The sequence below is a fragment of the Bos indicus genome, chromosome 22 (assembly GCF_029378745.1).
Source record: "Bos indicus isolate NIAB-ARS_2022 breed Sahiwal x Tharparkar chromosome 22, NIAB-ARS_B.indTharparkar_mat_pri_1.0, whole genome shotgun sequence".
In the NCBI taxonomy this organism is placed as follows: domain Eukaryota; kingdom Metazoa; phylum Chordata; class Mammalia; order Artiodactyla; family Bovidae; genus Bos; species Bos indicus.
Genome location: NC_091781.1, coordinates 5,293,087 through 5,305,177, shown reverse-complemented (window position 1 = coordinate 5,305,177; position 12,091 = coordinate 5,293,087). Strand labels below are relative to the sequence as shown.

At 45.8% G+C, this 12,091-nt stretch overlaps 1 protein-coding gene across 3 annotated transcripts in view; it reads left to right on the top strand.

The window, feature by feature from the left end:
• GADL1 (glutamate decarboxylase like 1) overlaps positions 1–12,091 on the top strand; it is a 194,497-nt gene that overhangs the window by 28,610 nt on the left and 153,796 nt on the right. For 2 of the 3 annotated variants that reach the window (XM_019984721.2, XM_019984720.2), the window contains exon 2: positions 10,729–10,901. In XM_019984721.2, coding sequence (XP_019840280.2) covers positions 10,729–10,901 — 173 coding nt within the window. Of the gene's footprint in view, positions 1–9,425; positions 9,766–10,728; positions 10,902–12,091 lie in introns of all 3 variants that reach the window. The other variant, XM_070777301.1, reaches the window with a different exon arrangement.

Genomic DNA, 12,091 nt, shown 5'->3' with positions numbered 1-12,091 from the left:
TGGGATTCTCCAGGCAAGAACACTGGAGTGAGTTGCCATTTCCTTCTCCAATGCATGAAAGTGAAAAGTGAAAGTGAGGTCACTCAGTTGTTTCCGACTCTTAGCGACCCCATGGACTGCAGCCCACCAGGCTCCTCCAACCATGGGATTTTCCAGGCAGGAGGACTGGAGTGGGGTGCCATCGCCTTCTCCAGTGACAGCTATATTGGAGAGGCTGTTTCAGAGACTCCCTTCTAAGAAGCTTGTTGTCTCGGAGAATGGATGGTGTTAATGGACTTAGCTGTTATGTTAAAGGTCATGGCCTGGTGTTTCCACAGACTCTGAATCACCTGACTGGCTGCCCAGGTGCTAACACAAGAGGATCTCACAAAATAAAACTTGGGGTGATGGGAGCGGGTCACCACCCTGAAATGTTCCGTGTTCCTGAGTGCTTTGCAAGAGAGGAGCTGACGTATGGATGCACAACGTGACTTTTATGTATCTTACTCTGTTGCCTTTCAGCCAAAGATCATTTCAGAGCATAGACTTCCTGGAGTGTAGGAAAGCTGTACTATCCAAGTACAATTGTAACGCTTCTTAGAAAAACATGGGGTTCCTGGCTTCAAGTTTGCAGTAACAGTATTATAGGGGAGAGATCAGATTAAGTATAACCCCCATCCTGTCTTCTCTCGTGGCTCAGGTGGTAAAGAATCGGCCCACAGTATGGGAGACCTGGATTCGATCCCTGGGTTGGAAAGATCCGCTGAAGAAGGGAATGGTACCCACTCCAGTGCTCTTATCTGGAGAATTCCATGGACAGAGGAGCCTGGCGGGCCACAGTCCATGGGGTCTCAAAGAGTCGGACACGACTGAGCGACTAACTCTTCACTTTCCCACCCTGTCTGTTATGTGATTCATGGTCTCCCTCTCCCTGGCCTGGATTATTGCCATTGTATCTCCCCAACTTGAGCTCCTGATGTGCCGTCTGAACCTGTCACTGGTACCCACTTCATCTTTCTAAGGCGCTTTTCTTCTTCCATCAGAAGTTCTCAATGGCTCCCGTTGCCCATCAGGTGCCATCCACATTCCTCAGTTCTCAGTGACATCCTCGCCACCTCTCAGCAGTCCCTGCCCCTTGGATGAAGAGAAGTTCTTGAGGTTTCCTGGACACACACACACACACACCTTTTTCTGCCTAGTTCAGGTTGTTTTTTGGTCCTAAATGTCTTTGCCGTGACCTTTGTTTCTACCCCATCATAACCAACTTCGACTAATCAGTCTAAAGTCTTGATATTCCATTCCTACTTCACCACAGGTTGACCCAGCTCGCCCTTTTCTGGTGGTTCCCACATCTGCCTAGGGCCCTACCATTTCCCTGGTGGCTCAGGTGTCTTCAAAGATTCTTCTGTTGTCGTGACCCCCTGAATCCACTTCATCAGCCAGCCCTCTTGGCTTTACTGCCAAAGCCTCCCAGATTGCAATGCTTCACTGCATCTTCTTTCTGCATCTCCTCCCAGATCAAGAGGCTGGTGCCTCTACTGCCTGGACTTCCACAGTAGCCTCCTAAGCAGCCTCCCTATTCCCACATCTGCCCTTAGACAGGCCCGCTCTACAGGGTGCCAGAGACATCTGTCGGAGATGCAAACCAGACCGTGCTGCTCTTCAGATTAAAACCCTCAAGTGGCTTGCTGTGCCTTTGGAATGAAACGCCTTGCCTGGTCTGCTCCCGAACCTCTTTCCCAAGCTCGCTCTATGCTCCCTTCCCTTGTCCTCACAATTGGGCCCCACCCATCTCTTTCTCTTCCTTTGAGAGAACAATTTATAGATCATTTACATCTGTTGCTTCTTTCTAAACTCTCTTTTCATGTCTTTTTACATCTGGAACTTTCTCCTCATTTGCATCTTAATTCAAATGTTTCTTCATAGGAAATACCTTCCCCTGATCAGATATGAAATTCCTCATTGTCTTCATTCTATCAAGCCGTTCAGATAACTTCCTTTAAACCATTTGTTAGGGTCTGCAATTATTTAAATTGTTTGTCTGTTTGTTTTATTAACTATCTCTCCCATCCACCCCAAGTAAATTTGTGTCTTCTTTTGCATTGCTCAGCTTCCAGTGCCTCACACATTGTCCTGAACATACTACTACTACTACTAAGTCACTTCAGTCGTGTCCGACTCTGTGCGACCCCATGGACTGCAGCCTACCAGGCTTCTCCATCCATGGGATTCTCCAGGCAAGAACACTGGAGTGGGTTGCCATTTCCTTCTCCAATGCATGAAAGTGGAAAGTGAAAGTGAAGTCTCTCAGTCGTGTCCAACTCTTAGCGACCCCATGGACTGCAGCCTACTAGGCTGCTCCATCCAACAGTACTGGAGTGGGTGCCATTGCCTTCTCCCGTCCTAAACATAACAGGCCCTAAATAAATATTTGCTGAATGCTTGAATGAAGGACCATTCTAAATACCATCTAACCTAAAAGGACTTTCTGTTTCTCACAATCAGAAGCCCTTCTCTGGAATTTCAGTGTGCTTTATCCGACCTCAAGCATCATACTTTATACTTTATACCTTCTAAATGGGATCCTAGGTATTCACAAATGTGTCTGCGTTTCCTTGTTGGACACTGTGGTTACTGTCTCTATGTCTGACTCGTCTCTGAGTCTCGCACAGTGCCTGCCCCAGGGTCTTGCACATACCTAGTATTCAATAAATATTTGCTGCTGCTACTGCTGCTAAGTTGCTTCAGTTGTGTCCGACTCTGTGCGACCCCATCGACGGCAGCCCACCAGGCTCCCCCGTCCCTGGGATTCTCCAGGCAAGAACGCTGGAGTGGGTTGCCATTTCCTTCTCCAATGCATGAAAGTGAAAAGTGAAAGTGAAGTCGTTCAGTCCTGTCGGACTCCTAGCGATCCCATGGACTGCAGCCCACCAGGCTGGAGTGGGAATAAATATTTGGGGAAGTATAAGTGAAAGAAGCATTAACTCACTGTGAATTTCAACTAAAGTGAGTTTAACCTCCAAAATAAGACCAAAGGAGTGATTTGCACTGTCTTATTGTCTTTTTTTTTTTTTTGCCTTTGGGTGCCATCTCAGGTGGCTCAGTGGTAAAGAATCTGCCTGCCCATGCAGGAGACATGAATTAGATCCCTGAGTCAGGAAGATCCCCTAGGGAAGAAAATGGCAACCTACTCCAATATTCTTGCCTGGAAAATCCCATGGACAGAGGAGCCTGGCAGGCTATAGTCCATTGGGCTGCAAAAGAGTCAGACAGACTTTTCGACTAAGCCACAAACAACAAAGCCCATCTCTAGCGGACCAAAGCTGTGAGCATAGTTTTACCACTTGCTCCTGTGACTTCATATTTTAGGGCTGTGCTGTGGACATCATCTGGTGTCTAAGTCAGGTCTCTGATTAAACCAGTAACAGAGCTAGATTCAGACATTTAGTCCCTGAACTTGTTGCTACTATCCACACCTTTGGAGCTTCTGTGGCCACTGCCTTGTATTATTGTTATTTCTTAATATTGATTTATTTCCTAGAGTCGTCTTCCTTGTAGGCTGCCCATAGCTACCCTCTCATTGGCATGCTGTATCTGCTGCTGCTGCTGCTAAGTCACGTCAGTCGCGTCCGACTCTGTGCGACCCCATAGATGGCAGCCCAGCAGGCTCCTCCGTCCCTGGGATTCTCCAGGCAAGAACACTGGAGTGGGTTGCCGTTTCCTTCTCCAGTGCATGACAGTGGAAAGTGAAAAGTGAAAGTGAAGTCGCTCAGTCGTGTCCAACTCTTAGCGACTCCATGGACTGTAGCCCACCAGGCTCCTCCGTCCATGGGATTCTCCAGGCAAGAGTACTGGAGTGGGGTGCCATTGTCTTCTCCGCATGCTGTATCTAAGACAGCACAAATGGCTTAAAATAGATATGAAACTCTAAAGGGATGCAAACAGTGGGTAAATCTGACAGTGCCAGGTACAGCGACTAAATTAGGTGTCCATTTTTTCGAACTTAGAAGAAACACCTGATTTAGAAGACTCCAGTACAGAGCACTGTCTCTTCAACTTCTTTTCAGCTCTGTTTTTTCCTCCCTGTCCCCCTGGATATTGTCTTTCAAGACCTTAACAACTTGAGAGCAGAGACTGCATTTTTTACTTTCTGTATTCCCAGGCACCAGGCTGGGTGCTCGGTACCCAGCAGGCCCTTATTAACTTATGAATTAATGTTACCTCTTCCCCAGCTTTCTTCTCATGCCTGTCTTGGACTGGCCCACTAAGCTCTCTAGGTCCTGACCCTCAGCTCGCACTAGGGCCCCAGTGTCTCTGGCACAGCTTTTCTGAAGTGTTCCTTGGCCTCCCCACCAGATGCCTGGATTCACTTTGACTCATTGTTCCTCTTTCTGTTCCTTGGAAGCAAGCACTTATTTTCCTAGAGCTAATTTTCTCTTAACAATTAAAGACTCTCAAATGGTGAGCTTGGTTCTTTAGGGTTGATTTTCTGGCTAAGATCTGGCCTTTACCGGAACCAGCATGCAATGTTGGTACTGGAAGAGAGTTCACTAACCCCACCTCAGTAATGGTCCTCACTCACTGCGTCCTGTGCTCTATTCCTGCCACTTAGCTCTGTAGCTTGCAAGGCTGTCTTCCACCTTTCCAACGACCCAGTGTTTTCTCCACTGGCCACATAAGAAGGCTGGGTCACATAGATGTTAGGTAGCATGGGCAACATCACAGCGGTGCAGTTAGAATTGGGGCCAGCACCTCCCTGGTTTCAAAGCTTAAGCCTGGGCATCACCTCAGATGCTAATGGAAGCCTTACTAATGGGATTATGCTGACCAGAGAATGAGGAATGCCAATTCACTGTATTTGGAGCTGGTGAGACCACACCTGGGTTATGCCTCCTTTTATTAAAAATAAACTCATTCAGATGAGCAACCATGGATTATCAGATCCATGGAAGAAGCTGGAGCAGTTTTAATTGGCAAAATAAGAGACTTAGATGAGAATCGATGAAAGTTTTCACATGTTCGGTATACGTGCTGCCGAAGCTAGCACAAGGTCTTCACATGTTTGGATTAGAGCCCACGGGAGAGAAATCAGACTTGCTTTGTCCTCTCCTCTCCTGCAGAAGCCTGGAGAAATGATGCAAGTGCAGATTCAGAGTCACCGTAGGGGAAGCTCTGTGGCCCCTCCAGCTGTTTGTCATGGAGTTGCTACTTTAAGAAATGAAAAGGTTTTAAAGTTGTTATTATTCTTAACTCCTGCAGATTTTTAGAGAGAAGACAAGTCTTCGAATTCAGAAGTCTTCTCTGACCCCTCAGCTTCTCCTGTAACCCTAAACCATAACCCTAAATGTCTACAGTGTTTGCATTCAACTTGTTATTGGTGTCCTTCTCAGGACATGTGACACTCCTTATCTCCTATTGCATTATTCAAACTCTGAGACTCTCAGTTACAGAGGACAGAAACTGAGTCTAATTTGTCTTGCTGTCATTATTGACTCCGTAACACTGCCTTACAAACTGTAGATGTCCATAGCACAGTACCCTGTTGCTCCTTCATAAAACCTCAGTGTATTATTCACCCCAGTTTCACTGCTTAACCAGCTCTGTGACCCTGGACAAGCCAGTTAAACTCTCTGTGTCTCCACTTCCTCAACTATAGACCTGAATAACCAGCTGGAAATTTTGTGACAATTAAATTTTTCAACTCTGTAAAATTTTGAGAGCAGAGTCTGCCCCACATGTCTTGCACTGTTGTAAATTTTCAGCACCTAACTCCCCAAAGAGACTTTGAGATCCACAAGAAGATGACCCAGTTCCTGTCTTTAGCCTCCAGCCTGCTGTGTGGCACATGGCAGGTGAGTAATCCACGTTTGTTGAAATGGATACATAATCATTAAACGATAAGAGAGAAGCCAGGCAGCCAAAGATGTCAGATTCTGGAAGCATCTGAGAGGTCAACAACTCTGGTCCCTAAACCCACCTGCATGTTAGTATAAGTATTCGTATAAGTGAAGGCAACAGCACCCTACTCCAGTACTCTTGCCTGGAAAATCCCATGGATGGAGGAGCCTGGTGGGCCACAGTCCATGGGCTCTCTAAGAGTCGGACACGACTGAGCGACTTCACTTTCACTTTTCACATTCATATGTTGGAGAAGGAAATGGCAACCCATTCCAGTGTTCTTGCCTGGAGAATCCCAGGGACGGGGGAGCCTGGTGGGCTGCCGTCTGTGGGGTCGCACAGAGTCGGACATGACTCAAGCGACTTAGCAGCAGTAGCAGCAGGTGAGAGTGCAGCCGGCCCAGCACTTTTCCTGGATTGTCTCCTATTTTATTGATGAGGGAAAGTGAAGCACAGAGAGAATGTATCATTCCAGGATCAGAGAACCTGAGAGGCTCAAACTCAGCTCTCCTGTTGTCTCAGCCACAGGCTTGGGGAAGGGGTTTGGGGTCTGTGTGAAAGGGTTAAATAAGATGACCTCTAAGATAATGATGCAGCCAGCCAACAGCTCAGGGAGTTGTTGAGTGCTTGTGAACACCAACAACTGAACTGTTTCCTGGGACGTCCAGAAAATTGAGACATGGATCCCTTCTGTCATTGTTTCTACTCTGGTACAAGAAATAAAACCTCTACACAAATAGCCACTTTCCTGCAAAGTGGAAAGTGACAAGGCAGGAAGTCTGGACAGCTGCCACACAGCTGCTTGACTTGGGGGGGACACAGCTGCTTGACCATGGCTGGAAGTCCAGCTGTCTTCACGGGCAACCCCCTCCCACTGAGGCTCCTTCCTCTGACTGTTTCAGGAGATAACTCACCAGCTGCTTTAGAGTTCACTACCCTGGCGTCCCTTGGACTGCAAGGAGATCCAACCAGTCCATTCTGAAAGAGATCAACCCTGGGTGTTCTTTGGAAGGAATGATGCTAAAGCTGAAACTCCAATACTTTGGCCACCTGATGCGAAGAGTTGACTCATTGGAAAAGACTCTGATGCTGGGAGGGATTGGGGGCAGGAGGAGAAGGGGACGACAGAGGATGAGATGGCTGGATGGCATCACTGACTTGATGGACATGAGTTTGAGTGAGCTCCAGGAGTTGGTGATGGACAGGGAGGCCTGGCGTGCCGCGATTCATGGGGTTGCAAAGAGTCGGACATGACTGAGCGACTGAACTGAACTGAACCCTGGCATCTGATCACTCTGAGATCTCCCTTTCCCTTGTCATAGCTTACTGTCACATGTAATTACTCCTGTTTATTTATGTATTTAATAAATAGTTTTAATTGCCTACTGCTGTTACCTAACACTTACTGAGTTAGCTAATATTTCTAATGTTTACTGAGAGCCCACTCTTTGCCAGGCTTTGCTTTAGGTCTTAGGTCTTCATCTGCATTAATTCATTTAATCCTATGAAACTCTGAAATAGTATTTGAAGCTGAACTTATCATTTGGGCTTCCCTGGTGGCTCAGATGGTACAGAATCTGCCTGCAATGCAGGAGACCCAAGTTTGACCCCTGGGTTGGGAAGATCCCCTGGAGAAGGGAATGGCTACCCATTCCAGTATTCTTGCCAGGAGAACTCCGTGGACAGAGGAGCCTGGTCGGCTACAGTCCATGGGGTCGTAAAGAGCTGGACACGACTGAGTGACTAATACTTTCACTTAATGATTTGTTCAGCAAGGAAGAAGGGTGCATCTTTTCAAACAAACCAGAAGTTGAGCTAATTATATAGACAGGAGTTTGGAAAGTATGGAGTTGAGGAATCGGTGGACATAAAGAAGTCTGAATGTTTGGGGATTGACTGGTTTCCACATTTGGCAGTGTGGTTCCTGGAGTGAGACTTGTGATGGACTGACCTTCAGACATCAGAAGCCTACAAAGCAGAAAAGGAGGGAGAAGGGAAAGAAAGTGGCCTTGGTGAAAAGAACACATGGTGAGGAGAGTGGAAGCCTCTCACCCGTGGTTCCCCTTGACGACCCAGACTGCACACTCAGTTTTGCCTCATCGACCCTGTTCCCCGGGTCCCTCTTTCAGCCCCTTCTGGTCCTTTCTAGTCCATGAATTGAGTTCTGTGTCTGCCCTATTCCTACCAAAGGCGTCTCCTGCTTGGTTAGAGCTGGCAACCTGCAGTGGCCTCTCAGAGGAGGGGACATGGTCGCTGGCTGGTTGAAGGAGCCAGGGTCCCGGACTTCTTTTATCTAGTAACCAAAAAATGTTTATGGAACTCTTCCAATCTGACAGGCACTTTTGGGTGCCCTGAAACAGACATCAGCTGACAGGAACTGGATCCTTCCCATACAGCATAATCTCTGTTGCAAAGACAGTATTTAAACAAGTAAGTAAATAAATATTATACATATAATATGTCACAGGGTGGTTACCACTCTGGAGTCAAATAAAGCAGAGAAAAGCGTGGGAGAGAGGAGTGGGTGCAGTGTGAAATGAGGTCAGTGCGGACACCTCGCTGAGAAACTGGTGTTGAAGGAAAGAGTCGAGGACGAGTGAGGCGGCCACAGTGAGTGGGCAGGAGGGCACTAATTCTGGAGGGCAGGATTAGAGAAGTGGTTTGACGGCCAAGAGATAATGGGGGAAGGAGCTCATTTAAAGCCTTAGACGTCATTTTCAGGACTTTGACTTTTAACTTGATAAAGTCATTGAATGGTTTGAACAGGAGTCATGATGTGAGCTGACTTAGCTTTTTGAAGAAACATGGGAGCTGCCTTCCTTAGAATTGTCTTCACAGTACATGGGGCAGGGTGGCAGCTGGAGGGTTCATTGGAAAGTGAGGCCAAGTGTTTGATGGTGATAAGGGAGGGAGCACTGAAGAGCAGACAGATTCTGGGTATATTCTTCCTGGAGCTTTCTTCTCATAGAAGGCTTGAGTATTTACTGCTGTCAACTCTAGCAGATAGAGTCCTGACGTGCCTCTCCAGAAGAGCACAGCTTGACTGACTGTTCAGTCTCCAGAGGGTCTTTTCCAGTCTGGGCCAGTGTGACAATGTGGCGGGGTCGGGGAGGAGAGGCACATGATCACATCTTGTTGTAGAATTAAAACATCAAGAAAAGATGCATAATCTATACCCAAACCTTTATAGTTTTTTAAGTAGGATTTTTCTCCTATAGAATTGTTCAAAATCAATATAGAAATTATAGATTTCTACAATTGATGGCTGTGGAGCAAGAGACAATTTTAATTTCAATTTCTCTGCTATTTTGGTCGCAACCGGGTGTTTGACATTGTGTGTATGTGTGAGAGAAACAGAGAGGGAGAGAAAGAGAGAGACTCTTAGAGGCCTACAGAGTGGCTGCTATTCCCTGGGCAATAGAAACCTGAAATCCCACTAATGAGGTTAGAAAAAACTCAGACCTTTTCTGTGTGCTTAATAATAGCACTGCCTACTGACATAACCAGGGTTCCCTGAATAATTGCCCTCTTTTCCAATTTATTTTTAGGACCTAAAATTTGGCGGGGAGGAAAGTGCCTTGAGTGGTAAGCACTTCCATCCAACAGCTCAATTCTAGGCCTTCACCATTTGGCCCTAAACTATATTAGATACATCTTTCCAAGTGGAAGACAAGTTAAAGCTAAGGATGAAGCTGAGATTCATTGTGAGAGCTCTGACTGGTTTACCCCTCAGTCTGAGGATAAAAGATCAATCGTTTGCTACAGATTCTATCATTCTCGAACTGGAGAATCTTCCCGCGACGTTTTTATCTGCCTATGGACACCATTAGAGTTTGCCAGTCATAGAATTAAAGGGCATAATAAATGTAAATGCTGCTAGAACCCTCGGTAGGTATAAAAATATCTGAAATACACACAGACCCATCAGTGTGTTTAAGGGAGATGCTATGCTTGGCGAGGCACTGAAAAATATTTAAAAATTGTTTGTGTAACTTTTTGCAAGTTATTGAATATAATAAGGAGGAAAGAGATACTAATTAGAAAGAGAGCATACGATTGAATCAGAGCTTGAGGCAGAATATTGGTTGAATATCTGGATTAAGTTGCCAGCATTAATTTGGAGGGGAGCTATTTTGGGTAGGCAGTAACCTTTAGTCTCAGATATAGATTTCCACATTGACTTTTAACCTTTAGTCACGGGCCCGCAGCTGTCCAGTCCTGAAAGTGTTCTGTTCCATCCTCCTGCCTAAATTGCAAGTTTGAGAAGTTTCAAAGTGTGAGATACTGCTTACAGGAACCTTCCCGCTGCTCTGTTTTCTCCTCCTCCCAGTAGGAAATGGCCAAGTATATTTAACGGGGGGCTTTCAGAGACACAGCAAGGGAGCATTTAATCACAGGCTTAAAATGTAAAATCAAAAGAAGAGACACACTGACATTTCTTCTTCTTCTCTGGGAGTGACTTATGAAAGGAAATATACAGTCGTCCTTAAATTACAAGGGAGTGTGTGTGTTCATGAAACAGACATGGGCTTGTGTTTACAAAGATCATTTTTGCACATGTCTGAAAGATGTTTGTACGAGTGAATAAAATGGGTTGAATTTACATTGCTTGAACTCCTGCATGCTCCCTGGTGCTAAACAAAAGATGCTGCAGGAATGGAAAATGGAGCTTGCTTTCTTTAACTCTGTCGTATCACTGGGCACCATTAAGAAGCTGTTAGCTTCAGTGCCTCAGACGTATCAAATGAAGGGACGCCCTCTGAAGGTGGGATCGCAAGCCGTTTCCTCCATGCTTTGCTTTGTGCTGGAATAAGATTCTCTCTAACACATGGTTTGATTGTGTGCTTCCAGGAGATATCAGTCCACAAGAGATGGTTCCAAGCAGGAAGAACGTGGTTCTCGTGGATGGAGTCATACTGAACGGCCCCGCAACAGATGTAAAAGCAGGAGAAAAATTTGTGGAAGATGCCTGTAGACTAATAATGGAAGAGGTGGTTTTGAAGGCTACAGACATCAATGAGAAGGTAAACGTGAAAGCCTGTGAGAAACCGTGAGGATGGGACTGCTAGGTTTTCTCCACCCCTGGATGGCTAGATGTAAGGGGAAGAGGAATCACGCTTTCATTTCCTGTGTACTTTTGTTTCAAGGGGATGCCCAGATACCAAAGTTGGTACCCACTCTCCCACCCCACCTCAGCTTCCAGACCCCCATCCAGTTTCTGCTTTCCCGGAAAGCAGCCAGCAAGTGTGGGGAGACTGGCCAAGACCCAGAGTTTAACCAGGTAAGGTTGGGAAGCACAGGATGAACCTTTCTGCCCCAGATGATGATACAAATTATAAATCAACCGATGATCTGATTTCTATAGTCTCCAGCACACACCCGCTTTCCATTGTCTGGCACATATTCTTTATGTTGCTAGTGAAATCAAGCAGAAGGTAGAAAAAGTGTGAAAAGTTTTTAAATTTATCTGAGGGACTTTACTAGCAGTTTGTCTGAGCTTAGACTGGAAATCTTGGGTTGCTAAGTCTGACTTTTCTGACTGGTACCAGTGACCAGTTCTAGCTTTCAAATTCAGACGCAAATTGATACTGGAATCACCACTGATGACATCTGTTCTTAATAGTAATTACTTTGTGCCAATTGATATTCTAAGAGCTACTCCGTAAGTGTTTGTGTATGTAACCCATGTATTTGTGTACTGAATCTGTAAAGACACCTAAGATGCCAGTACTATCGATCAACTCCATTTTAGAGACGAGGGGCAAAGCGTGGCACCAGATGCCAAGGATGTTTCCCCAAAGAACATGCCATCGGACCTTGGGGCTGGCGCCAGAATCCAGGCTGGTTGCAGAGTCTGTGCTTTTCATGGCTTCTCCCTGTGTTTCTCAGAATCTCACAATTAATAGCTATCACACTGATCACCTTTCATATTTCAAATCACTGAAGGTATTTCCTAATTTTGTGCTTATAATTGAGTTTTCTCCCGTCTTAGCTGTACCCGGGGAATGTTTGGACCTGCTTTACTTTGGATGGGGTACAGTACTCCCCTGGAAATTTTTTATATTGGCCTTTATTCAGTCATTAAATATTAACTGAGTCTAGCTAAGGATAAAACATTATATTCAGCCCTGGGGGATATAAAGCAAAGTAAGATAAAGGCTCAGCTTTGAACAGAATCAGAATAAAAAACAGGGGGTCCCAATAAGAAGGTGAT